At 45.1% G+C, this 26019-nt stretch overlaps 1 protein-coding gene across 1 annotated transcript; it reads left to right on the top strand.

Moving 5' to 3' along the window:
* Nucleotides 1-306: 306 nt before the first annotated feature.
* Nucleotides 307-26019, top strand: BEST1 (bestrophin 1). Its single transcript, XM_044270752.1, has 9 exons — nucleotides 307-458; nucleotides 2607-2701; nucleotides 9715-9948; nucleotides 13132-13286; nucleotides 16590-16667; nucleotides 20806-20958; nucleotides 21048-21128; nucleotides 22739-22890; nucleotides 25125-26019. The coding sequence occupies exons 1-9, from the start codon at nucleotides 307-309 to the stop codon at nucleotides 26017-26019; spliced, it is 1995 nt and encodes a 664-aa protein (XP_044126687.1).

The following is a 26019-nucleotide window of genomic DNA, read 5'->3' as shown; positions in this document are numbered from 1 at the left end:
CCAAAGTGTAGTGGCTGAGCCGGGTTATTGCAGCTCAGCTTCTATTCATTTCAATGAGCTGCAGTAACCCAGAATGGCCACTACACTTTGAACAGAGCTGTGCTTCCTGTTCTATTCAAGAGCCAGTTCTGCACCGGAGGTTGGACCGTCACCCATTGGACATTAATGACCTATACTGAGGAGAGCTCATCAATATCAGGAGCCTGGAAAACCACTTTAATAAAAATAAAAATTGTATGTATCAGAACATATTATCTATGTTATATGCATTTCTTATCCACACAAGATGTAGGAGCATCTGTATACATGACGGTCACATATAGTAATCGCGTGGCAGATGCCAAGCTTGGCACCTTCTCCAGGTTGCTTCTCCGATGGCGAGGAAGTATCTACAAATTGCTCTACCAGGAGTTCCTTATCTTTGTTGGCTTCTACTTCATCATCAGCATCACCTACAGGTACTCGTCTAGATGTTACATGTGACTAATTTCAGAGCTTTCATATATTTCCCTGCTGCCTGAGGAGCATGAGGAGGGAGGTGTTTCTCAGAGTCCTTTCCATGATGGCTCAGCCTCCTGCCTGCACTGAGCACGCAGATCGATGTCGGGCAGGGAGAGAGAGAAGTGTACAGACGCACACCTCTCTCATTGATCCCGCAAAAAGCTGTATGAGCGCTCTGCTGGATCATTAAAGGGGTTGTAGACATTGGTGGTATATCACTAGGATATGTCACCAATGTCACAAAGGTTTAGGTCCCACCTGTGGGACTGGCACCTGTTCACAGAATGGGCCCCCGAAAGTGAAGAAGAACTGCACATATGTGTACTCTCCATTCATTTCCATGTTGGTTCCGAAAATACCCAAGTGTACGCGGCTATTCTCGGAAGTCCCATAGACATTAATACAAAGAGCGCAAGGGTGACCACTGCTCTATTCACGTCTATGCCAGCCACCCCCCAGCTATTTTCAGCATGCATGGCTGTTGTCCACTCAGTTTGGGGGCCCCTTTCTGGAGACAGGTGCAGGTCCCAGAAGTAGAACCCGTACCTACTGTATCTGGCATTGGTGGCATATTCTAGCGATATGCCTCCAATGTCAAAGATGAGAAGCAATCGGGGAGGTTGTGTTGCTGGTGCACCCTGACTGCGGACTATAAGATGCAGGCACTTTTTAGGAAATCTTTTATTTTATTTTCTAAAAAAGTGAGTCTTATAGTCCAAAAAAATACTTTATATAACTATTAGTTCTGTTTGTTAGGATGGACTTTGTATGCCAGCGCCAGCTATGAATCCTGAGTAATTTAGAGGCTTCTGCTCTGTGGGTTTTGTTTTATATGTCCATGAACAAGATCACGTAGTTATCTCCATGTTATAAATGGGAAAGCGAGAATGATGGCCACAAAAACCTATTACTACTGTATAATACTGTACTATAAAGGGTTTCAGTGGCTGCAAGTGTAACTGAAAGATAATGCAACACTTAATAGGACTCATAACTTGGATGACAACTTCATAGGTCGGTATAGTACAGGGTGTCACATAAATGGGAACAGCAAGGGGTCGACAGCTCCTTACCTAGTTACAGCACTTCTTAAAAATAACCTGTCCCCTCTCCTGACATGTGTGTTTTAGCAACTACTTGCATCCCCCATGTAATAACAATTCTGGGGCATCTATTCTTATGACTATGTTGTGCCATTCCTTTATTATTCCTGCTAGACGTTATGGATAAATTGACAGCAGTTTGCAATGAAGATCCACCTGGGTGTTACCAGTTGGGGGGGGGGGGGTGTCCCTGAGCAGTCTGACACTAACCAATCAGTGCTGCGACTGTGTAGGGACACACTCCCAACTGGTAACACCCATCATTGCAAACGATTGAAAATTATTATTTTTGGAGTCAGATCACATTTTTACATCTGTGACCTTTAATTCTTCATAAATGGAGATGAGTAACACAGAAAACAACACATGAGCAATCTATTCTAAACTATGCAATTTCCAAACTCCAGCCAGTGACTCAGCCATTGAGGTCACCACTACTGTTTATGTCCGTATGCGGGCGTGGAAGATGATTTTCGGCATTATTGGAAGGGTGGTCCCATATTACAACTTAAGGGGGGACTGTTAGCTCTCCTGCCACATACGTAGTACATACATTTCTCAGTAATCGACTGTGTAGGGGCACACCCTATTGAAAAGGGTGATGGAAAAGCCCACTTGTCGATTTATTCTGACATTTCCAGGAGGAATAACAGAGGAATGACACAACACAGAACATATGTTCCACGAGGAATACACGTATGCGCTAAAACAGACAGGTCCAGAAAGCTGATGGAACCTAAGGCTATACAACATGGCACAGTTGGCATGCATTTAAAGGGACACACCCATTCTTTATATTTTATTACTATCCAATATTTCCAGGAGGTTAGTCTTGCTGTAAGGTTCTCAGGTGACAAGCCCTGGTCATTTGTTTAGCTCACATTTATAATATTTTAGATGTTGCTGCTTCTTTGAACGCTTGTTTGTTCCCCTATGCCGATTAATGAGCCGTTTCTAGAACACTGGTCACCAGCCGGTCACTTACCTCCTTCTGTCCTACAGGCTCTTTCTTAACCAGCAGCAGAGAACTTACTTTGAGAAGCTGGCATTGTACTGCGACAACTATGCAGAGCTGATTCCGGTGTCATTTGTCCTAGGTAAGGCTCATGGGACTTTATATAGGATATAATATAAAATGCAACGTCCCCAATCCGTAAGGACAGTCACGGTTTTCGGCAACTGTCCCGCAGTCCCGGAAGGGCTCAGTTATGTCCCTTTTTCAACTGTCTCTGCAAGTTGAGGATACAGAGGCAGTTGAGTGCAATGGTAAAGCCAGGGCCGGTGCAAGGATTTTTGCCAACACAAGCGAAGCTACATTTTGGCACCCCCCCCCCCCCCCACGCTTCTCCTCTCTGTGGTCCAGGTATCTTCTCTTGGCTTCAGACAATGGCTGGTTTTTAAGTACCATATTTTTTGCCCTCTAAGACACACCTAGGTTTTAGAGGAGGATAATAAGAAAAATATATTTTCCATTACACCTCAGGTCAGATCAGCAATCAGACCCCCAATGTTAATCAGACCTCAGCTCACAGCCCCAATCAGACCCCCAATGTTAATCAGACCTCAGATCAGAACTCCATGTCAGACATCATCCCCCAGCCATCAGCCCCTAATGTCAGCCATCAGACCCCCATGTCACATTTCTCCCCCTCCATGTCACATTTTTCCGCCCTCCCCCAGGGTGCGCCCTAAGGCGGCCGCTTGGTCTGCCTTATGGTAGCACCGGCCCTGGGTAAAGCAGGAAGCCGTCCGCTCCCTGCTCAACCATTCGCCTGGCCACTGCTCTCCCCCACAGCAGAAGCCATGAAGTGACGTCATCACTCTGGCTGGGCTGAATAAGATAGCGCCCAGACCAGGGAATTATGATCAGGTGCAAGAATGTCATGTCATTGCACCTGCTGCTGGGGGGAGTATGACGTATCCTTTCGCCGGGGGAACGGGGCCAGGGGAGTATTATTATTATTATTGTTTTATTTTTTATTTTTTTACGGTACAAGCTATGCTATTGTAAGGGGTGCAGCGAAGCGGCATTATTGTGAGGGGGCACTGAGGGGGCTTTCTGCTGTGTGCGGGGACACTGAGGGGCATCACTACAGTGTGTGTGGGGGGGTCAAAACGAGCATTCTATTGTGAAGGGGATGGGATTGGTAATGTATAGATAGGCACTATAGGAGTTAAAGGGGACTTCCGAGAATAGGAGTTAAACCTGCACCTATATGGAGAACGGAGCCCACTTAAGGTGGTGGCTGGAGGACTCCGGTCCAGCCACCACCAAGCGGCCCCCACTCCCATTTATTTCTATGGGGTCAAGGGAAATAGCCGAGCCAGCTCAGCTATTTTTGCCGGCCCCATAGAAAATGAATAGAGGGCGGCTGCGCATGCGCGGTGTGCCCTTCTTCACTTGCGGGGCTCCGTTCTCGATATATATGCCCCCATTGTCTTATAGGTGTGGGTCCCACTGCTGGGACCCGCACCTATATCGAGAACGGAGCGGAGGCCCGCAAGTGAAGGAGGGCGCACTGCGCATGTGCAGCCGCCCTCCATTTATTTTCTCTGGGGCTCGGCTATTTCCCTCGGCTCCATAGAAATGAATGGGAGTGGGGGCCGCACTATGGGGAGCCAGCTTGGTGGTGGCTAGACTGGAGTCCTCCAGCCACCACCTTAAGGGGGCTCCGTTCTCAATATAGGTGCGGGTCCCAGCGGTGGGACCCACACCTATAAGACAATGGGGGCATATCCTAGCGATTTGCCCCCATTGTCCATGATGAGACAACCTCTTTAAAGGCGTTGCTTAGTGTCAAAATATTTGCTTTGGGCTTTTTAAAACTTGGGAGGTATGCAACGGTATTTACAGTTTTGCCACCCAGACATAATTTGGATGTGCTGGGCTGTGGTGCAAATGCTATACCCAAGCTGACCTCCTCTCCCACTGTATGTAATGATATTTAAGGGGTTTCATCTATCTTTGTACAATCCCATTTCTTATCATTGCGCTGTAGATTATAAACCTTAAGGCTGGTGCCAGATGCAACTGCTACCATTGTAGCACCTACAGCTACACCTCTATCTTTAAAGGCCATGGACACCTTTGAGGACAGTTTTTTTTTATTATTGCATTGTGCTCATTTTGGGCTAAAAATCGTTTTTTCGGTTAGTCTTTATTAAGAATTGTCAACAGTATTTCATCGACAGATTTCAATTTCAATGCAATGGCTCTCTGTTTCACAGTGAATCCGTCAGGGAGCTGCACTGATGGCTTGATCTGTAGCCCTCATCTCTGAACTTTGACAGCTCATGAAGACTTATTATAGATACATTCAAACTGATGAGAGTTTAGTTATAACGAGTGTATGAGACGTCAGGAAAGTACAGGCAGGGGCTACAGGTAGAACCGTCAGAGCAGCTCCCTGGGGGATTCCCTGAGGGTCATCGTCTGGAGATACACTGACAATGAAAGCTCTAGAGAAAATAGAGTTGAAAATTTTTAATAAAGACCAATTGAGAAAATGATTTTTAGCCCAAAATTAGTAAAACACAATAATAAAAAATGCCCCAATGGTGTCTGTAGCCTTTGAATCTATAATTTAATAGTTACGGTATAATGATTAATAAAGCAGGTTGAGATGGAGGAGGACATCGCATGACTGCGGCTTCTCTATGTCTATGCTGTAGATTACTTAGCTCTTCAGCTAGAGGACAAACTGGTGCTGATCTGGGGGCACAGACGGGGGCAATAAGGCTACTTTCACACTAGCGTTTTTGCTGGATCCGGCAGGGTTCAGCAAAAACGCTTCCGTTACGGATAATACAACCATCTGAACGGATCCGGTTGTATTATCTTTAACATACCAATGACGGATCCGTCATGAACTCCATTGAAAGTCAATGGGGGACGGATCCCTTTTCTATTGTGTCAGATTGTGTCAGAGTTAAACGGATTCATCCCCATTGACTTGCATTGTGGGTCATGACGGAAAGAAAACTGCAGCTTGCTGCGGTTTGCTCTCCGGTATAAGAACGCAACCAAATGGAAAGCATTTTGGAGCATTCCGTTCTGTTCAATTGCGTTTTGTCCCCATTGACAATGAATAGGGACAAAACTAAAGCTTTTTTTTTCCGGCATTGAGACCCTATGACGGATCTGAACACCGGAAAATAGAAACGCTAGTGTGAAAGTAGCCTAAGATGCCCGTTACATATATGGACTGTTAACAAGACCCCTCATTACATTTAGCTAGGCAAGATTACAGCTAATCCCTGTGTTCACTGTAATCAGATTATCGTTTCAGATTCCCCACAATTTTTGCTTTTCCATACATTTTGATCTCCTTCTTAAAGGGAGTCTGTCACCTGCATTTCACTTTTTTAACCCTTCCCATAGCTCCCTAGCATGCTTACAGTTAATAAAAACGTTACCTCTGGCATCAATCCTGGACTTCTAAAACCATCAATAAATATCTTTATAACATATGCAAATGAGGGCTCGCAAGTGCCCAGGGGCGGCGTTACCCTCGTAGGTGCCCTGCTAGCTCAGCCTTTTCATTGCTTCCCCCCGCCCCTTCCTACCCTCCGCCCGCCTATCCTTTCCCTCTGACCGCCTATCTACCAACTTGTTATTCCGCCGAGATCCCGGGCCTGCGCACTCATTCCTTTGGCACTGCGATGCCCATTCCTTGTACGGCATCACAGTAATTAATGCGCATGTGCCGATGGACCGCCTCCTTTGTTGTGTTTTCGTGTCGTTAGCCGGCGTATGCGCAATAGTTACTGTGATCTCGGCGGAATAACAAGTTGGTAGATAGGCGGTCAGAGGGAAAGGATGGGCGGGCGGAGGGTAGGAAGGGGCGGGGGGAAGCAATGAAAAGGCTGAGCTAGCAGGGCACCTACGAGGGTAACGCCGCCCCTGGGCACTTGCGAGCCCTCATTTGCATATGTTATAAAGATATTTATTGATGGTTTTAGAAGTCCAGGATTGATGCCAGAGGTAACGTTTTTATTAACTGTAAGCATGCTAGGGAGCTATGGGAAGGGTTAAAAAAGTGAAATGCTGATGACAGACTCCCTTTAAGTCTACTATTGCCTGCATTATACCGATCAGACATGCAATAGTCATTAGAAAAGTGAAGTATGGCTCCCGGTACACTCTGCTGCCCACACAAGGGAGAGGTTTAAGCAAGTTTATAATCAGATTAAAAGTTCTTAGCTACTTTCAACAATGCCGTCCTGCAAGAAGGAATATTTACAGGTCCGGGCTGTTTTTGTATATTTAATGCCTTGGTTTCATTAAGAAATAAATGTACTGTTATATATACATACCTTGTGAGGTTAGTAGGACAAAGCTGGAGTGGATCCAGTATTTCGGCCTTAAAGAGGACCTCTCACCTCTCCTGCCATGTCTGCAGGGCCGGTGCAAGGATTTTTGCCAACACAAGCGAAGCTACATTTTGGCGCCCCCCCCGCCCCATCCATGATCACATCATTACCCCCCGCCCGGACGGCCCTGGCCCCATCCATGATCACATCATTACCCCCTATTGACAAGGGGGGGTAATGATGTGATCATGGATGGGGCCAGGGCCGACCGGGCGGGAGGGGTGGGAATGATGTGCCATGGGGGGAGAAATGTGACACACAATAGGCTATTGTGTCACATTTCTCCCCCCCCCCCATGGCACTTAATCCCCCCCCCTGCCATGATCACATCATTACCCCCTATTGTGTCACATTTTACCCCCCCCCCCATGGAACATCATTCCCCCCCCCAGCCCCCGGCCGACCCTTCCTGGCGGCCTGGCCCCATTCCCATGTCACATACAGTGACATACTCAGAGTACAGACATTTACATTGTCCCCCCTGCCCTCCCTCCATCATGTCACGGTCACACAAACTAGCGCAAGAGCAGAGGCGCTCAGGCTTAGCGTGGCATCAATGATGTGTTTAAAAAAATTAATTACAAAACAACAATAATTAATATTAGGGGGGGGGGGGGTGTGACCCCCCCTCCCCAATATTAATGATTGTTTTGTAATTAATTTTATTAAACACATCATTGATGCCATGCTAAGCCTGAGCGCCTCTGCTCTGGCGCTAGTCAGTGTGTGCACTAGCCTAGCACTTTTCGCTCATGGGCGCTCATCTCATCATTTTGAATTAATTTTAAAACAAATGATCTGATATTAATTATTATAAAATAGCATTCAAAATTCAATTCGGACCTACGCCTACCCTAACAAGTCCTGACCTGTCCTGTCCTGACCACGTCTCCTGCTGCTGCTGGCTGCCAGAGTGCCAGTGTGCATCTGACTCTGATCTGAATCATCTGCTCTCATCTTACTGGCGGGCGCAGCTGCCTGTGTCTGTCTGACTCAGACACAGTCAGCTCGAGCCTCGCCTATGGTACCTGCGCTACCCGCCGCCGCCGTGCCACTCTCACACCAGTCACGCCCCCTCTGCAGGTGACTGTGTTGTGTACTGTTGCCCTGACTACGATGAGTGCCACGGCTTCCGGCCGGCACACGCAGGCTGGGGGCGGGCAGGTTCACTGACGGCGGCGGCGCTGCAGCACAAGCAAGTGCTAAAAAAAAAAACGGCATACATTCATTCTTCCGTTCTTCCGCCCTGCGCAGGGCGCGCCCTAAGGCAGCCGCTTGGTCTGCCTTATGGTAGCGCCGGCCCTGCATGTCTGTTTTAGTAACTACCTGCATTCCCCATGTAATAACAATTCTGGAGCTTCTATTCTTATGACTCTATGTTGTGCCATTCCTTTATTATTCCTGCTAGAAGTTATGAATGAATTGCTAGCAGTTTGCAATAGAGATCCAGATGGGTGTTACCAGTGTAAAACTGCAGAGGGACACACCCACAACGGGTAACATCCAGCTGGACCTTCACTGCAAACTGATAGCAATTCATTCATAACGTATAGAAGGAATGGCACAGCATAGAGTCATAAGAATAGATGCTCCAGAATTGTCACATTACAAGGGAATCTAAGTAGTTACTAAAACAGACATGGCAGGAGAGATGGCAGGTCCTCCTTAACTTTTTGCATACATTAAAGGGGTTGTTTTAAAAACCAGCCTTGTTCAAGAGGCAATGCGGCATTACCTGGCATTCCATTTAATTCATGGACGTGCTGGGTCTGCCACTGGCTTTAATTTCTAATAATTTAGCGCTACCATTTTGTCAGTATTTTGCATAGTTGGATATAGGGAGATGACAGGTTCCCTTTAACAGCTGATATCTATCATTCGGATAGGCAATGAATGCTTGATCAGTAGGCTTTGACCCCTGGAACCCTTCCCAGTCAGCACATAGATGGCGGTGGCTGTGGTGCTGCAGTGATGCCCAATGGATCCTTCGTACTGGCACCTAATAATAGGCACCACTTCTTGGTCTGTACAGATCACTTTCCTGCAGTTATCTGCTTATCTGTCATTCTAATCTTGCCTGTAATGATATCACCTCTGTGTATAGATAAGACATAGATCCACCATTCACAATAGGTGATTGTCACAGCTTATCTATTCTTTCCTTGTACAACGACCTCTGCACAGGGCACAGAGCAGACCTAGAAAACTCTCCCATAGAAGTCACTGAGGTCCCCTCCTGACTATTGTAGGAGACCTAGTGGTCGGACACCCTGAAATCAACAGAAGAGCCTTTTTAGGCCTCATGCACACAACCAAATGTATTTCGCAGTCTGAAAAACACTGATCCGCAAAATACAGATGGAGCCCCTATGTGACATCCGTGTTGCGTCCGTTTTTTTTTTTACTAGTATTGGACATGTTCTATCTTTTGCAGAACCGACATATGGATGCAGAAAGCACCCAAATGATCCAAATATCCGCATCCATATGTCCGTTCCACAAAGGGGTGGAACATGTCCTTCATAGAGGCGTCATCTGTATTTTACGGATCAGCGTTTTGCAGACGAAAAAATCATAAGGTCGTGTGCATGAGCCCTAAAACAAGCAGAAATTCTCCAAAGCGGAAAAGCCGCCCTTACAAACTCTATTACTAAAGTATCATCAGTGAGGAATGTCTTATGCACCACGTACTGTAGATTGTGCTTCATTTTAAGTTCAGGTCTTCACTTTCCGTTAGGTTTCTATGTGACTTTGGTGGTCTCCCGTTGGTGGGCCCAGTACGAGAGCATACCCTGGTTGGATCGCCTCATGTGCTTGGTGTCCAGCAATGTGCACGGCACAGATGAACGAGGGAGGATGATACGGCGAACACTTATGCGCTACGCCAGTATTTCTGGAGTTCTTATCCTACGCTCAGTTAGTACTGCCGTCTACAAGAGATTCCCGACTCTGCAGCATGTCGTGAATGCCGGTAAGTACAGTGCCGGATATACGACAACCGAAAGTACGGTGAACTTCAGCCTGCATCTGTCTCATACACAGTTTCATTGGTTTCTGAAACCTCCGTCATCAACATACATGGAGAAAATAAGGGCCTGGTGGAATATCCCAATAATCCCCCCGACTTCAAAGTGTCTCCCAACTGATTGTGTCCATCCGTCAGGAAACAATCGGGATGTAGACCACATTGAAATGCCGGCAAATACAAACACTCTAGTAACAACTTTGTTTTCCGCATCCGATACGCTTTTTTAATTTGCAGATCGGACACAGACCCGTTCATTTCTATGGGAAGCACAAAAAAATGCGTCATCCGTGTGCTGTCCACATCTGTGCTGCCGAGCCGAAACGTGTAGAACATGTCCTATTCTTGTCCGTTTTGAAGTCAAGAATAGGTATTTTTTCAATGGCTTCCTCTAAAGGGTTCATTCACACATCCGTGTGTGTTTTGCAGATCCGCGGATCCGCAAAACATGGACACCGGCAATGTGCGTTCCGCATTTTGCGGACTGCACATTGCCAGCACTAATAGAATATGCATATTCTTGTCCACAATTGCGAACAAGAATAGGACATGTTCTATTTTTTTCGGGAACGGAAATGCGGAACGGAATTGCGGATGTGTGAATGGAGCCAAAAAGTGTGGGATCAGGGGCGGACTGGCCATAGACTTTGCAAGGAAATTTCCCGGTGGGCTGATGCCCAGGGGGCCACCTGAGTTCTCCTCACGGCCGGCCAGTGTAAGTTTTCGGGGATGTATTTTGTGCTGCTGGCAGGATTTTGTGATTTGGCTCTGTTGGGGCGGTATAATGTGCCACAATATGGTATCGCTGGCCCTGCCTTACATCAATTTGGACCAAACTACAAAACGGGGCCACTTTTAGTATTTTTTTTTTCTAGGGCCACTTTAAGTTCCCAGTCCGCCCCGTGCAGGATACACACAGACCGCATCCGTATTTTGCAGATGTGGACCACAAAGTGGATACGTACCCGTACATGACTACTGATCAGGACATCCCCAGATAATCCATTTTCTAGGAGCCAGGACTTTCCTAAGGGGGAGATACATAGATGTTAGGCCTCATGCACACGATCGTTGTTGTGTCCCGTGTCCGTTGTTCCGTTTTCCGTGATTTTCTGCGGACCCATTGACTTTCAATGGGTCCGTGGAAAACTCGGCTAATGCACCGTTTGTCATCCGCGTCCGTGATCCGTGTTTCCAGTCCGTGAAAAAAATAGGACCTGTCCTATTTTTTTCACGGACAACGGTTCGCGGACCCATTCAAGTCAATGGGTCCGTGAAAAAACACGGAGGCACACAAGATTGTCGTCCGCGTCCGTTTTTTTCCTATCATTTGCAAGGCAAACTTGATTTTTTTTTACTTTCCTTCATGTCTGGAGATCCTCCAAAAATAAAGGAAGACACACGGAAACAAAAACGGACACGGAACAACGGAACCCCTTTTTGCGGACCGCAAAAAAATACTGTTGTGTGCATGAGGCCTTGGAAGGTTAGAAAATTTGGCGATCCAGGGGTTCACTAATGATCTGAAGGACTTAAAGGGGTTATCCAAGAATAAGGGCTCATGCACACAACCATAATTTTGCGGTCTGTTTTTCACTGATCCGTTGTTCCGTATCTGAGTTTTTTTTTCTCTCTGATTTAAGTCCTCTTCCGTTCCGTTATTGCACAAAACATATCCGTATGGTTTCCGTATTTGATTTAAAAAAATTGCGGATCGGAAACGGAAACAGTAACTTATTAATTACCAAACACATGAGCAATATGGGCTGGGCATAGCATATGGATCCGCACAATACAGATGACATACGGATGTGTTCCGTGTGCGTTCCGTATTTTTTGCGGACCCATTGACTTGAATGGTGCCTCGGACAGTGATTTGCGGACAATAATAGGACATGCAATACTTTTTTGCGGAACGGCCATGCAGACAAACGGAATACACACGGACTAACTTACGTATTTTCTACAGCCCCATTAAAGTGAATGGTTCCGCATACAGAAGCAGAAAGAAAATACGTTCATGTGCATGAGCCCTAAGACGGTCCTTCCAGAGTGGCGGACCCATGGTGGAGATTATACTTACCTGGTCTCCGCCGCTGGGTTTGGTCTCTAACACTCTTCCTCTCCCTGCCGCTCTGAGATCCATCGACAGGGGGACACTTGACTGCTGCAGGCAATTACAGGCTGCAGCGGTGACCAGCTCCTCTTTGTGTCGACCACTTACTAATGTTCGTTTCCCGTTGTTATGACCACCCTGCAATCTAGCAGCAGTGGTCATGCTTGTACACTATAGATAAAAGCTCCAGCCTCTCTGGTGGCCGGGAGCGTGCACACTCACACATGTGCAGCAGCTTCTGTCCTGGCCACCTCGTATCTGCGCGGCAGCAGTGGCCATAACCCCTGGAAACGAGCCGTGTATGTGATAGAAAAATTTATTAAACCAGCAAAGGAAGCAATATGGACAATCACAATACAGTAGTAAGTGCCTTGTATTAACTTTCTCTACATGATAAATGCCGTTTGCTGAAGAGAGACAACCCCTTTAAAGAGGACCTGTCCCCTCTCCCGACATGTCTGTATAACCACTCGCATTCTCCATGTAATAGAAATTCTGGAGAATCTGTTCTTATGACTCGATCTTTTGCCATTCCTATATTATTCCTGCTAGACGCTATGAATGAATTATTAGCAGTGTGCAGTGAAGGTCCAGATGGGTGTTACCAGTTGGGGTGGGGGTGTCCCGGCAGAATCTGCCACTATCCAATCACTGCTGCCAGTGTCAGACTCTGCAGAAACACACTCCCAAATGGTAACACCCATCTAATCCTTCACTGCAGACTGCTAGTAATTCATTCATAGCTTCTAGCAGGAATAATAAAGGAATGGCACAACATGGAGTCATAAGAATAGATGCTCCAGAACTGTTATTACAAGAGGAATGTATGTAGTTCCAAAAACAGACATGTCAGGAGAGGGGACAGGTCCTCTTTAAAGGGGGTATTCAAGTAATCCGAATTAACCCCCTATCCATAGGATAGAAGATAACTTTAAATTACCGGAATACCCCATAAGGCACCAGTGGACTGTAAACAGGTACGATTGTCTTATTTTCCTTTTTGATCAACGCAGGCTTCATGACACCAGCCGAACATCTAAAATATGAGGCTATTTCGTCTCCTCACAACAAGTTCTGGATTCCGTGTGTTTGGTTTGCTAACCTAGCGGTCACCGCCAGGACAGAGGGACGGATACGGGACAGCGTGGTGTTGACGCTCATCCTCAAAGTAAGTGGGTGAATGATGCATAGCATGACAAGAAACTGGGAATTTTTAGTTTTTAGTGTGAAGAAAAATATATTGTCCCTTCAATGAGAATGAATTTCACATGCCATATACTGTACGCTTCAATATATACGATAGTTCAATATCACTCTTTATAACATGCGCTGCAACAGTCAAAAGGTTTAATTTATTAAATATGGACATCTACAGGAGTGTCAGCTTCAAGCCATCATCTTAATACCAAAAGGCCATCTCAGTTGTCCCATATTGGCCTTCACACCACCACACTGCTGTTCTTCACGTAGATGGCAGCATCACTAGCAGGTTGACTGTGCCTCTCTGCTATTGATACTAGCACCTGCTAGTTACTGTAGTAATATCACCTCCAAGATATTAAAGGGGTTATTCCATGACTAACGTAAAAAATGAAAATCAGACATCATATAGTACATGACAATCTCTTTCTAACAAAGCTAGAACCAGCCCTGTACCTCGCATGGATCCAGAGATCTCCCCATTCATTGCTCTGCTAGATTTATATCAAGCTGACAGCTCAAGGGGAGTGTCTTTTCTGCTGCAGCTCAGGGGGCGTGTCTCAGCTCTCCCTATTACAGCTCAGGGGGCGTGTCTCTGCTCTCCCTATCAGAACTCAGGGGGCGTGTCCATGCTCTCCCTATCACAACTCAGGGGGCATGTCCATGCTCTCCCTATCACAGCTCAGGAGGCAGTTGAAGGATGAAACTGAGCATGTGCGGCCATCTCAGTGAGCAGGTCAAAGAAATAAGACAAAATAACAAACAGCAGATGGCGCTATACAGATACATTTTATTAAATAACTCAGTGGCTATGCTAATTTTTAATTACATCCAATTACAAAATAATTCAGATCAAGGTGCTGGTTTGAAAACTGTAGAATATTTTTCATGGGACAACCCCTTTAAAAGTCTAACTAGTAAAAAGGCACACTACATCCCAAGTCTATCCGGTCCCCTTGCCTCTTGGAATCATTCAGGACTCAGTAGCTAGGGGGAGGTTACTCCAGGGACAGAGTTTCTGCTAGATTTAGGACATTTGAGGGATACACATATGTTTGTGACTGTGTAAGGCCCAGTTGCTGCAGGTTAGCTAAAGGGACCAGGCAGAGGAAGGATGCACAGCACCGTTCTTGCTTTAAATAACTTTTAATGTCCAGGCACAAGGCAATAACGCAGTTCAGCTTAAAGGGGTTTTCCAGGATTACTATTGTTTTTAACAGATATGCCCATGTAGATTTTTGTCTCATCTACATATTTCCTGTGATTTGTTTTTTCAATTTGGGCTCTCCTGATCCATTTTCACCATGTAAAACAATCCCTCTGGATTTAGCACTTCCTATTGTTGCTTCCAACCAAACACATGATGCACTTCTCCTTTCACTGCCACAGCTCCAGCACCGCCCCCAACAATGCCCAGCTAGTTTTCTAGCTCCTCCCACCAGATAGTTACATAGACACACCCCTATCACTGCCCCTAACAACACCCAGCTAGTCTATAGCTTCTCCCACCAGCTAGTTACATAGACACACCCCCATCACTGCCCCTAACAACATCCAGCTAGTCTGTAGCTCCTCCCACCAGCTAGTTACATAGACACTACCCTATCACTGCCCCTAACAACGCCCAGCTAGTTTATAGCCCCTTCCACCAGCTAGCTATATAGACACTCCCCTATGACTTCCCATAACTACGCCCAGCTAGTTTATAGCTCCTCCCACCCAGCCAGTTATATAGACACTCCCCTATCACTGCCCCTAACAACACCCAGTTAGTTTATAGCTCCTCCCAACAGCTAGTTACATAGACACTCTCCTATCACTTCCCATAACAACGCCCAGCTAGTTTATAGCTCCTACCACCCAGTTAGTTATATAGACACTCCCCTATCACTGCCCCTAACATCCATCTAGTTTATAGCTCCTCCCACCCAGCTAGTTATATAGACACTCCCCTATGACTTCCCATAACTACGCCCAGCTAGTTTATAGCTCCTCCCACCCAGCTAGTTATATAGACACTCCCCTATGACTTCCCATAACAACACTCAGCTAGTTTATAGCTCCTCCCACCAGCTAGTTATTTAGACACTCCCCTATCACTGCCCCGCCCATGGACTTAACACATAGGAAATAAGAGCTGCATGGACATGGTCATGTGACCACAGCCCAGAATGGGAAATAGGAGCAATAAAAGTAAGACAATCACATTACAAAATGACAGCTCCATAAAGGAAAACCCCCGGGGCACTTGTTCTAGAAACATAGAATGTGTCGGCAGATAAGAACCATTTGGCCCATCTAGTCTGCCCAATATACTGAATACTATGGATAGCCCCTGGCCCTATCTTATATGAAGGATGGCCTTATGCCTATCCCATGCATGCTTAAACTCCTCCACTGTATTTGCAGCTACCACTTCTGCAGGAAGGCTATTCCATGCATCCACTACTCTCTCAGTAAAGTAATACTTCCTGATATTACTTTTAAACCTTTGCCCCTCTAATTTAAAACTATGTCCTCTTGTAGCAGTTTTTCTTTTTTTAAATATTCTCTCCTCTTTTACCAGCAGTTACTCTTCCCCACGCTCAGTTGGATCTAGCTCCAATCATCTGAATGTCCCCCAACCACAGATTTCTCCAGGTCAGGCAGGCTCTAAGACAAACCTTGATGGGAAACGAGCCCCGCCATACCCTAAATACCAGTCTCAGCCCACATGGGTGATGGGAGGTCACAAAACATCAGCACCACCGCCCTGGCTCCTGTCAGTCATGATGGTTGGGGCCCATTCTCCCCAGCACACAACTACAGCCCTAGACAACACACTAAAACGTCCCTACTAAAGCCCTACTGCAGTGACCCCAAAACATTTTCTAGTAAAGTATAACATACTTCAAGTGATACAACAGTAAAAACTCCCTCCACAAACACCTAAAAATTCTAACATATCCAATTCTACACAATTTAAAGGGGTTTTCCAGCCTTTACTAAGCGATGGCTTCAGTGGGAGCAGCGTTGTAGAACCTACAAGGTTGACAGGGCTGTGCAGTTCCAACGTTGACTTAATGAGCTACACCCGAACAGCTGATCGGCGGGGTTTCGGGGTGTTGGACCCCCGTCGAGCAGCAAGGATAGGCCGTCACTTAGCAAATGCTGGACAATCCCTTTAACCTGTTCATGACATTTGCACCTATGAATCACGTTGCTCTTCACTGATATTGTTAGACAACCTTACGTGGACTAATCCAGCACTGTCGCCTTCTCCCTTTCTCAGGAGCTGAACTCTCTGCGTACACAATGCGGGAGGCTGTTCGGATATGACTGGATCAGCATTCCTCTGGTCTATACTCAGGTGCCTACACTATTATCTTTCTGTTACATCAGTCTTTATTCTGCAACATTGTGTTATTTCTTATCAGCCTCTCATTAATCCCATGCATCCGAGACAAGGTGGGTCACAAGGCGCCTCATTTACCAAAAAATAATTCTTCACACCTTCTTGGCTATTTTTTTTGAATTCTCATAGAACTCAATGGAGAGCGCTGCACATGCCTGGCCACCTCTCCAGTCACAGTGGCCATGAGATGAGGCCCTGTTCTGGAGATATGTACAGAGGTTGGATCAGCCCCTATCGGACATTAACCCCTTGAGTCCCATTGCCATACATGCATGGAGGAAGGAGGGGTTTTATATATGGCACCCACTCACGAGCGCAGCGGGCGCCAGAGCCCCTGTGTCTCTGCTGTTTCTAGTAGCAGAGACACAAAGCTAATGTCAGCAACCGGCAATAATGCCAATCGCGGATATCTGACTCTTTAGATGCTGTGGTCAAATGTGACCATGGCATCTAAAGGCTGTAAACCAGGGAGCATGTGCTTCCAGGCGAAGAAAGGCTCCCCCATGTGGCGATTGGGGGAGCTGTTTCTTCACTCTAATGTGCTGGGTCTCTCTGAAGAGCTGTCGTTTCTATGGAGGCCTGCAGGTGGCACAGCTCCACAGGAAAACAGAAAATGGGGCTCACTTTGTAGTTCTATTGAAGTACGATGTAAGCTAAAAGTGATCAGAAGATTGCATATTCTAGCCTTCTGGGGAAGGCTAAGAAAAAGTGAAAAAGAAAGTAAAAAAAAAAAAGCCTTAAAAAATATAAAATAAAAATAAATTTAAATCTGCCCCTTTCCCCAGAATTAAAATGAAAATAAATTAACAATAAAAAACATAAACATCATTGGCATGGCCGCTTTCCCAAAAATATTTATCTCATACAGCGAATGGGATAACGAAAAAAAAATATCACAATTGCTGATTCGCCGTTTTTTCATCGCTTCACTTACCCCAATTTTTTTTTTTTATTAAATGTGATCAAAAGTGACACACTCTAAAATGGTATCAATAAAAACTAGAGATCATCCTGTAAAAAATGAGCCTCCACACAGCTCCTGACGTAACTATAGAAAAGTCAGAATATGGTGATGAAAATAATAAACTATTTCTTTTTCACGTTTTTTTTTTTTCATTATTAAACACAACAAAAACTATATAAATGTGGTATTGCTGTAATCGTGCTGACCCAGAGCATGAAGACAACAGGTCAGTTGCACCACGTAGGGAGGGCCGTAGAGACAAAACCCATAGAACTATGGTTGGAATTGCATTTTTTTTTTCCCAATTAAACCCCTTTTGGAATTTTTTTGCAGCTTCCCACTACATTGTATGTAATATTAAGTGGTGCCATTAGAAAGTACAACTTGTCCAGCAAAAGACATACCCTCATACGGCTATGTGAACGGAACATTAAAAAAAGTTATGACTCCGGAAGACGGGAAGGGGGGGGGGGGGGGCTGGCTTCAAAAACGCAAAAAAAACTAAAAAATCCTACAGGACTCAAGGGGTTAAAGAGATTAAATTAGTGGAAATAAAAAATATTAGAGTTTGGTATGGAGAAGGACTGAAATTAACAGGGCATTTTTTTAAATAATGTTTGTCATTGGGTTTGCATCATGGCACAGTGAACAGGATACAGTTTGAATATTATTATTATTATTTATTATTAAAGCGCCATTCATTCCATAGCGCTGTACATGTGATAAGCGGTGCACATACATAACAGACAATAGCACTAATCATAGACAAGACGAGTTACAAACTGGTACAGAAGGAGAGAGGGCCCTGCCCGTGAGGGCTTACAATCTACATAAATATATTCAGTTATGTCCTGTGGGGAGTGCAACGAAAGATAAGGGGTAACATTTTGTTAATAGCCTTTTAGAACTAAAGGAATTATTTAACATTTTCATGACGTGCGATTATCTGTTTTTTAGTTTTTTATACTCCCAGCCCTCCCAAAGCCATATTTTTTTTATTTTTCTGTTCACATGTATGAGGGCTTGTTTTTTGCAGGACAAGATGCCCTTTCTAATGGCACTATTGACGGTTGCAAGCAATGCGATGGGAAGCGGGGAAAAAAATTATAGATTTTAGAAGACAATTCCAGAACAGTTTTTTGGGGTTTTGTTTTTACAGCGTTACCTATATCATAAAACTGATCAGGTACATTTATTCTCCAGGTCAGTACAAATCCCGCAATAGCACATATATATATTTGTTGTTGCATTTTTATACCAAAAAAAATATGAAAATTAAAAGCTTGAAAAAAAAATTTTTCTTTTATTCTCCATATTTTCACCCCTATAACTTTTTTGTATTCATGTATACGGAGCTATGTGAAGACTCGTTTTTTGTGGGGCGATCTGTACTTTTCAGTGACACCATTTTGGGGCATGTACAACTTTTTGATCACTTTTTATGATTTTTTTTTGTGGGTGGAAAAGTGACACAAAAACTACGAATCGGCCATTTTGACTTTTTTTCTGCTTTGCCATTTTCCGTACGGGATTAAATTTTTTATATTTTAAGGCCTCTTTCACACGGGCGTCGCGTGTGAGGGCCGGACAAGATGCGGGTGCGTTGCGGGAAAATGCGCGATTTTTACGCACGAGTGCAAAGCATTTTAATGAGAAAAATCGGCATGTTTGGTACCCAGATCAGAACCCGGACTTCTTCACAAAAGTTCGGGTTTGGGTTAGGTGTTGTGTAGATTTTTATTATTTTCCCTTATAACATGGTTATAAGGGAAAATAATAGCATTCTTAATACAGAATGCTAAGTAAATTAGGAATGGAGGGGTTAAAAAATAAAAATAAATAATTAAACTCACCTCATCCACTTGTTTGCGCAGCCTGGCTTGTCTTCTTTCTTCTTCTCTGGGGACCTGGGAGGAAAAGGACCTGTGGTGACGTCACTGTGCTCATCACATGGTCCATCACATGACAAGCCGGGCTGCGCGAACAAGTGGATGAGGTGAGTTTAATTTAATTTTAATTTTTTTAACCCCTCCATCCCTAATTTACATAGCATTCTGTATTAAGAATGCTATCATTTTCCCTTATAACTATGTTATAAGGGAAAATAATAAAGATCGGGTCCACATCCCGATCGTCTCCTAGCAACTATGCATGAAAATCGCACCGCATTCGCACTTGCTTGCGGATGCTTGCAATTTTCACGCCGCCCCGTTTCGCTTCTATGGGGCCTGCGTTGCGTGAAAAACGCAGAATATAGAACCTGCTGCGATTTTCACGCAACGCACAAGTGATGCGTGAAAATCATCGCTCATGTGCACAGCCCCATAGAAATGATGGGTCCGGATTCAGTGCGGGTGCAATGCGTTCACCTCACGCATCGCACCCGCGCGGTATTCTCGCCTGTGTGAAAGGGGCCAAATAGTACGGGATACCTATGATATGAACTTTTTTATGGTTCCTTTTATTTTTCATTTTTGGGAATGTCTCCATTCATTGCTCTGCTAGATTTTTATCAAGCTGACCGCTCAAGGGGAGTGTCTCTTCTGCTGCAGCTCAGGGGGCGTGTCCATGCTCTCCCTATCACAGCTCAGGGGGCGTGTCCATGCTCTCCCTATCACAGCTCAGGAAGGCAGTTAAAGGATGAAACTGAGCATGTGCGACCTTCTCAGTGAGCAGGACAAAGAAATAAGAAAAAAAAACAGCAGGTGGCGCTATACAGATAGATTTTAGTGACTAACTCAGTGGCTATGCAAAATTTTTAATTACATGCAATTACAAAAGTATTCAGACCCAGGAGCCGGTTTGAAAACTGTAGAATATTTTTTATGGGACAACCCCTTTAATCATTTATATTAGAAATGTCCACAAGTTTGTAGATTCTGTATGATGAACAATGATGAGCGTGTTTTAATATTATTATTTTTTCTTTCTATTCTGTAATAATTGAGTTTTATGTAATGAGTTGAAGGATTTAATAAAGTGATTAAATAAATAAATAATGCCCAACACATGGAAAGGTATGGCAGTATTTCTGCACGAAAGCAGCCATCTTTAAAAAAAAAAAATCCTTTACAATCCCTTTAAATCCAGTATTCCATACTCATGTGGTGCTTGGTTTTTCTTCCTCAGGTGGTCACCGTGGCCGTGTACAGCTTTTTTCTGGCTTGCCTCATTGGCCGCCAGTTTCTGGACCCTCAGAAGGGATACCGAGGACATGATCTGGACCTCTATGTCCCAGTGTTTACCCTCTTACAGTTCTTTTTCTATGCTGGGTGGTTAAAGGTAAGTCTGCGGTAGGTTGCACTACATCCACACATAGATAAACGTTCATAGAAATGACATGACTATGAACAGCCTTGTGTATGTTCCAGGTGGCCGAGCAGTTAATTAACCCCTTTGGACAAGATGATGATGACTTTGACACCAATTGGTTAATTGACAGAAACTTTCAGGTAAAGTTAGAACAACGGTTAAATTAGGGTAATGCCATGATTAACGTAACACATGAGAATCAAACATAAAGCTAGAACCAGCCCTATACCTCACAGGGGACGTGTCCTTTCTGCTTCAGCTCTCTCCCTATCACAGCTCCAGAGGCGTCCTTTCTGCTTCCAAACTCTCCATATCACAGATCAGGGATATGCCCTTTCACTCCCTATCACAGCTCAGGGTGTGTGGCCCTTCTGCTTCAGCTCTCTCCCTATCACAGATCAGGGATATGCGCTTTCTGCTTCAGCTCACTCCCTATCACAGCTCAGGGTGTGTGGCCCTTCTGCTTCAGCTCTCTCCCTATCACAGATCAGGGATATGCCCTTTCTGCTTCAGCTCACTCCCTATCACAGATCAGGGATATGCCCTTTCTGCTTCAGCTCACTCCCTATCACAGATCAGGGATATGCTCTTTCTGCTGCAGCTCTCTCCCTATCACAGATCAGAGTGTGTGGCGCTTCTGCTTCAGCTCACTCCCTATCACAGATCAGGGATATGCCCTTTCTGCTTCAGCTCACTCCCTATCACAGATCAGGGATATGCCCTTTCTGTTTCAGCTCACTCCCTATCACAGATCAGGGATATGCTCTTTCTGCTTTAGCTCACTCCCTATCACAGCTCAGGGTGTGTGGCCCTTCTGCTTCAGCTCACTCCCTATCACAGATCAGGGATATGCCCTTTCTGCTTCAGCTCACTCCCTATCACAGATCAGAGTGTGTGGCGCTTCTGCTTCAGCTCTCTCCCTATCACAGATCAGGGCACATGTCCTTTCTGCTTCAGCTCTCTCGGTATTACGGCTCAGGGGTGTGTCCTTCACTGGGGGGTGTCCTTTCTGCTTTATCTCTCTCCCTATCAGAGCTAAGGATGCATGTCCTTTCTGCTGTTCTTCTTCTGCAGTTCTTTCCCTTTCACAACTCAATGGTGGGGGGAAGGTGTATTTTCTGTTGCAGCTCTCTCCCTATCACAGCTCAGAGAGTGTGTGCTTTTTCAGGGGGGGTGTCCTTTCTGCTGCACCTCACTCCTTGCAGCTGTGACAAATTCAAACAGTAGATACGGCTGGTGGGAGTTGAAGGTACAACCATGCTCATCCAGCTCAGTAGGCGGATGTGCACGTTATTATACAGATTAAACACCAGGGGGCATCATTATAATGGAACGGATGCGGACCCACTTTGCAGAAGTGTGAATGGACCCTTAATGGGGGTTTCGAGGACTTGCCTATCAATGACCTATCCTTAGGAAAGGTAATCAATCTCAGATTGGTGCCGATCAGCTATTTCACAAGCTGCGGTGGTGGAATCAGGCACCAGCACTACTCAGCTCGGTACAGCTCATCAAAACAGCTGATCGGCAGAGATGTAGGAAGCCGAACCCCGCTTATCTGGTATTGATGACTTATCCTAAGGATAGGCGATCAACAGGGAAGGCCTGGGAAAGTTTTTTTTTTGTATATAGTAAATAGTATTCAACAATAGGTGAACTTGTATCCTATGGCACAGGAGAGTTACCCTATGAATGTTTGGAGGACATGCAAAATACAATGTGACAATATTGTCATTGTCTCCTCCACCAGGTGTCTCTTCTAGGAGTGGATGAAATGCACCAAAATCTTCCTCCACTGGAAAAAGATATCTATTGGAATGACTCAGATCCTCAGCCTCCGTACACTGCCTCTACAGTAGAGACTCGGAGACCATCTTTTATGGGTTCTGCCTTTGATATAAGGTAAAGAAGAAGCCCCACAAGAATGAAAAACTAAATAATTTGGCTGGGGTTTGGTAATTTTTTTTAAATACTTATGCACACTCCATCAGAGGCCTCCTACATCTTAAGCCTCATGCACACGACCGTATGTATTTTGCAGTCCGCAAAAAATACAGATGACGTCCGTGTGCATTCCGTATTTTGCGGAACGGAACAGCTGGCCCCTAAAAGAGCAGTCCTATCCTTGTCCGTAATGCGGACAATAATAGGACATGTTTTTTTTTTTTTAATGGAACGGATATGGAATGCACATGGAGTAACTTACATTTTTTTTGTGGACCCATTGAAATGAATGGTTCTGTATACAGTCCACAAAATAAACGGAATGGACACGGAAAGAAAATACCGTGTCCATTCCTTAAAGGGGAATGAGGCCTTAAAGGGGTTATCCTGGAAATAATACTGAGGACCTATCCTCAGGATAGGTCATCATTATCACATTGGTGGGGTTCTGAGTCAGGAAACCACTGCCGATCAGCTGTTTCAAGAAGCCTCCCAGCAGCGCACCCTACATTGTATAGTGGCCGTGCTTGGTATTGCAGTTCAGCCCCATTGACTTGAACACAACTAGGCCATGTGACCGATGTATGGTGACATCACATCACTGGCCATGGAGCGCCCGGCTGATCAGCGGGGGTCCCAATTGTCGGACCCCCATAGATCTGATATTGATGACCTATACCGAAGATAGGTAATCAATACCTTTTCATGGATAACCCCTTTGACTGAGATGCTCAGAAAGGAGGATTTATCAAGAACTGCATTCGAGAATTCTGGTGTCAAAAAGTTGAAAAACAGGGCTTTTGCAACTCTTTGGGCTTACTTGTGGAAATTTTTTTAAATTTTTGTAATTTTTATGCCACTCACTCCAGTTTTGAAAAGTGGGCTTAGTTACCTATGTTAATTAGGTTTAGGACAGACATTAGGGAATTATAAAGTTGCACAAATGTTGCAACTTCGACCATGTCTACAATGTTGCTCTCGGCCATGTATACTTATATTTTCAATCTCAGGTCACCCAAAAGGCATAGTAGATGTCCTTCAATATTCCCTAGTGACCAAGCTGGAAGGAATGCATCTGCTTCCTGGTGGCCTACCAAATAGTCTCCACCACACAGAGGCATAACTTGAAGCTTCAGGCCTTGGAACCAAAACTGTAGCAGTGCCCTGCCCTACTATCATATATATGTATAATGATTGTGTCTTCTTATGAAGCAGAAGGCCTTTCAAGACCCTTTTATGCACCTGGGCACAAATGCAACTACGACCTCTGCACCACCCGTACCTATGACAGTACAGATTATGTTCAGAGCCCTCTCAAGTGCCCAGGGCGGTCTCTCAATCCTCGGAGCCCCAGGCAGCACCTCCTAAACGGCTCATAACCCCGCCCTCCGTGCGCCTCTGCCCGCCCATTTACTCCCCTCCCCTGTCCTTTTCCACTGTGGCTGTGCGGTCCAAATCGTAGCGGGCGCATGCGCAGTAGGTATTGCGATGCCCTGCCAGGAGCGGGCATCGCATTGCGCATGCGCCCGCTACGATTTGGACCGCACAGCCACAGTGGAAAAGGACAGGGGAGGGGAGTAAACGGGCGGGCAGAGGCGCACGGAGGGCGGGGTTATGAGCCGTTGAGGAGGTGCTGCCTGGGGCTCCGAGGATTGAGAGACCGCCCTGGGCACTTGAGAGGGCTCAGAACATAATCTTATAAGTTCATTTTCAGCAAAAAGAAAAGTCAGTTTTCTACAACAAAGGTACCGTTTTTATGTTCTGGGTGGATCACATAACCCTATTTGATGGGTCTAACATGCTAAAATGTGGTGACAGACTCCCTTTAATACATTGTTTATATTAATTTCCTACCCCAATCTTTTGGTTCTTGCTGTTACATACATACACTAAAACCTCCCCAAAAGACTACCTTTTTGAGAAGACCACCTGTTTATCTAGATCAGATTTTCAAGTCTATATGCATATAATAGTCATCTTATTGGAGAGGACCACCCTTCTAAAAGAACATTTTTTATTGCAATTTTGGTTGGTCGTCTCAAAGACGTTTCACTTTATTGTATAACAGACACTTGAGGCCCAAAACAGAAGAACCGCAACATCTTAGAAATAAAACAGCACCAACACTCATATCTTATGATGAATTACAATATTTACAATTAAAGTGTTATTAATCCATCTTCCCCTTACAGTTTGCAAAAAGAGGATCTGGAGTTTCTTCCACTTGAGCAGATAAATGAAAATGAAGAGGCCAACCATTCTACTCCATTAATTGGACCACTTGGACGTCTACTGGGAGTGCATTCTCCAATTCCTCCGCGTTCCAACTCTAGACTGAGCTTGTTGATGAGAAGGAGGAGTGGTATTCCGCCAGGACATTTTAACCACCGAGACATGGGAAACAGGAGTGGAGAAGCCCTACGCGATCTAAATGTTTTTATGTCTACCCCTTTGTATGAGAGGCCAGGATTTTATAGCGCTCCTCAAACGCCACTTAATGGAGGGCCTGCATACTGTCCTCGTTTTCCTGCCCATGGAACTCCAAACCTTTATCACACACGAAGCAAGAAGGTGGGGGCATCTAATGAAAGTGGAGACGAGGCATCCAGTTTATCTCCTGGGTCTAAAGAGTGTTTTGTGTGGCCACTAGGAAGCATGGAGGAACAAGAGGAAGCCATTTTAGATAGTCTTAAAAGTACTTCTTCACTGAAAACAACTGACCAAAATGTGCAGAGTCCTATACTGATGCCCCAAAGGTTACTACGAGCCCAACGCTTATCTGCATTACTCCATGAAAACCAGTCCTTGGCTTCACCTGATGGTCTACACACCCCAGGGCACAAGACATCACGCCCTATCTTTTCATTTTCTCCTATAAACTCCCCAAATTTGCAAAGGCCGGCTTCCAGATTCTCTCACGGGCAGCCCGATATAAGCTGTGAAGGAGGAACCAAAGAACATAATGGATCTCCCTGTTCGTCTCCTAAAGACTCTGGCATAAGTCTAACTGAGGGAGACTTTACAAAGCTTATGGAAGTAATCATGGAGGCTGGGGAGCCATGTCAGCAAGAAGACAAGAGTGGTTAA

Source organism: Bufo gargarizans, chromosome 10, assembly GCF_014858855.1.
Source record: "Bufo gargarizans isolate SCDJY-AF-19 chromosome 10, ASM1485885v1, whole genome shotgun sequence".
Lineage (NCBI taxonomy): Eukaryota > Metazoa > Chordata > Amphibia > Anura > Bufonidae > Bufo > Bufo gargarizans.
Note: the sequence above shows the minus strand (reverse complement) of the source record. Positions and strands in the feature narration are given on the sequence as shown.

Excerpts from the sequence above, each read along its gene's own strand:
- BEST1 (XM_044270752.1), top strand. The coding sequence starts at position 307 with ATGACGGTCACATATAGTAATCGCGTGGCAGATGCCAAGCTTGGCACC. Across the intron at positions 13,287-16,589 it reads TGTTGACGCTCATCCTCAAA|GAGCTGAACTCTCTGCGTAC; the intron begins GTAAGTGGGTGA and ends TCCCTTTCTCAG. Across the intron at positions 16,668-20,805 it reads TTCCTCTGGTCTATACTCAG|GTGGTCACCGTGGCCGTGTA; the intron begins GTGCCTACACTA and ends TTTCTTCCTCAG.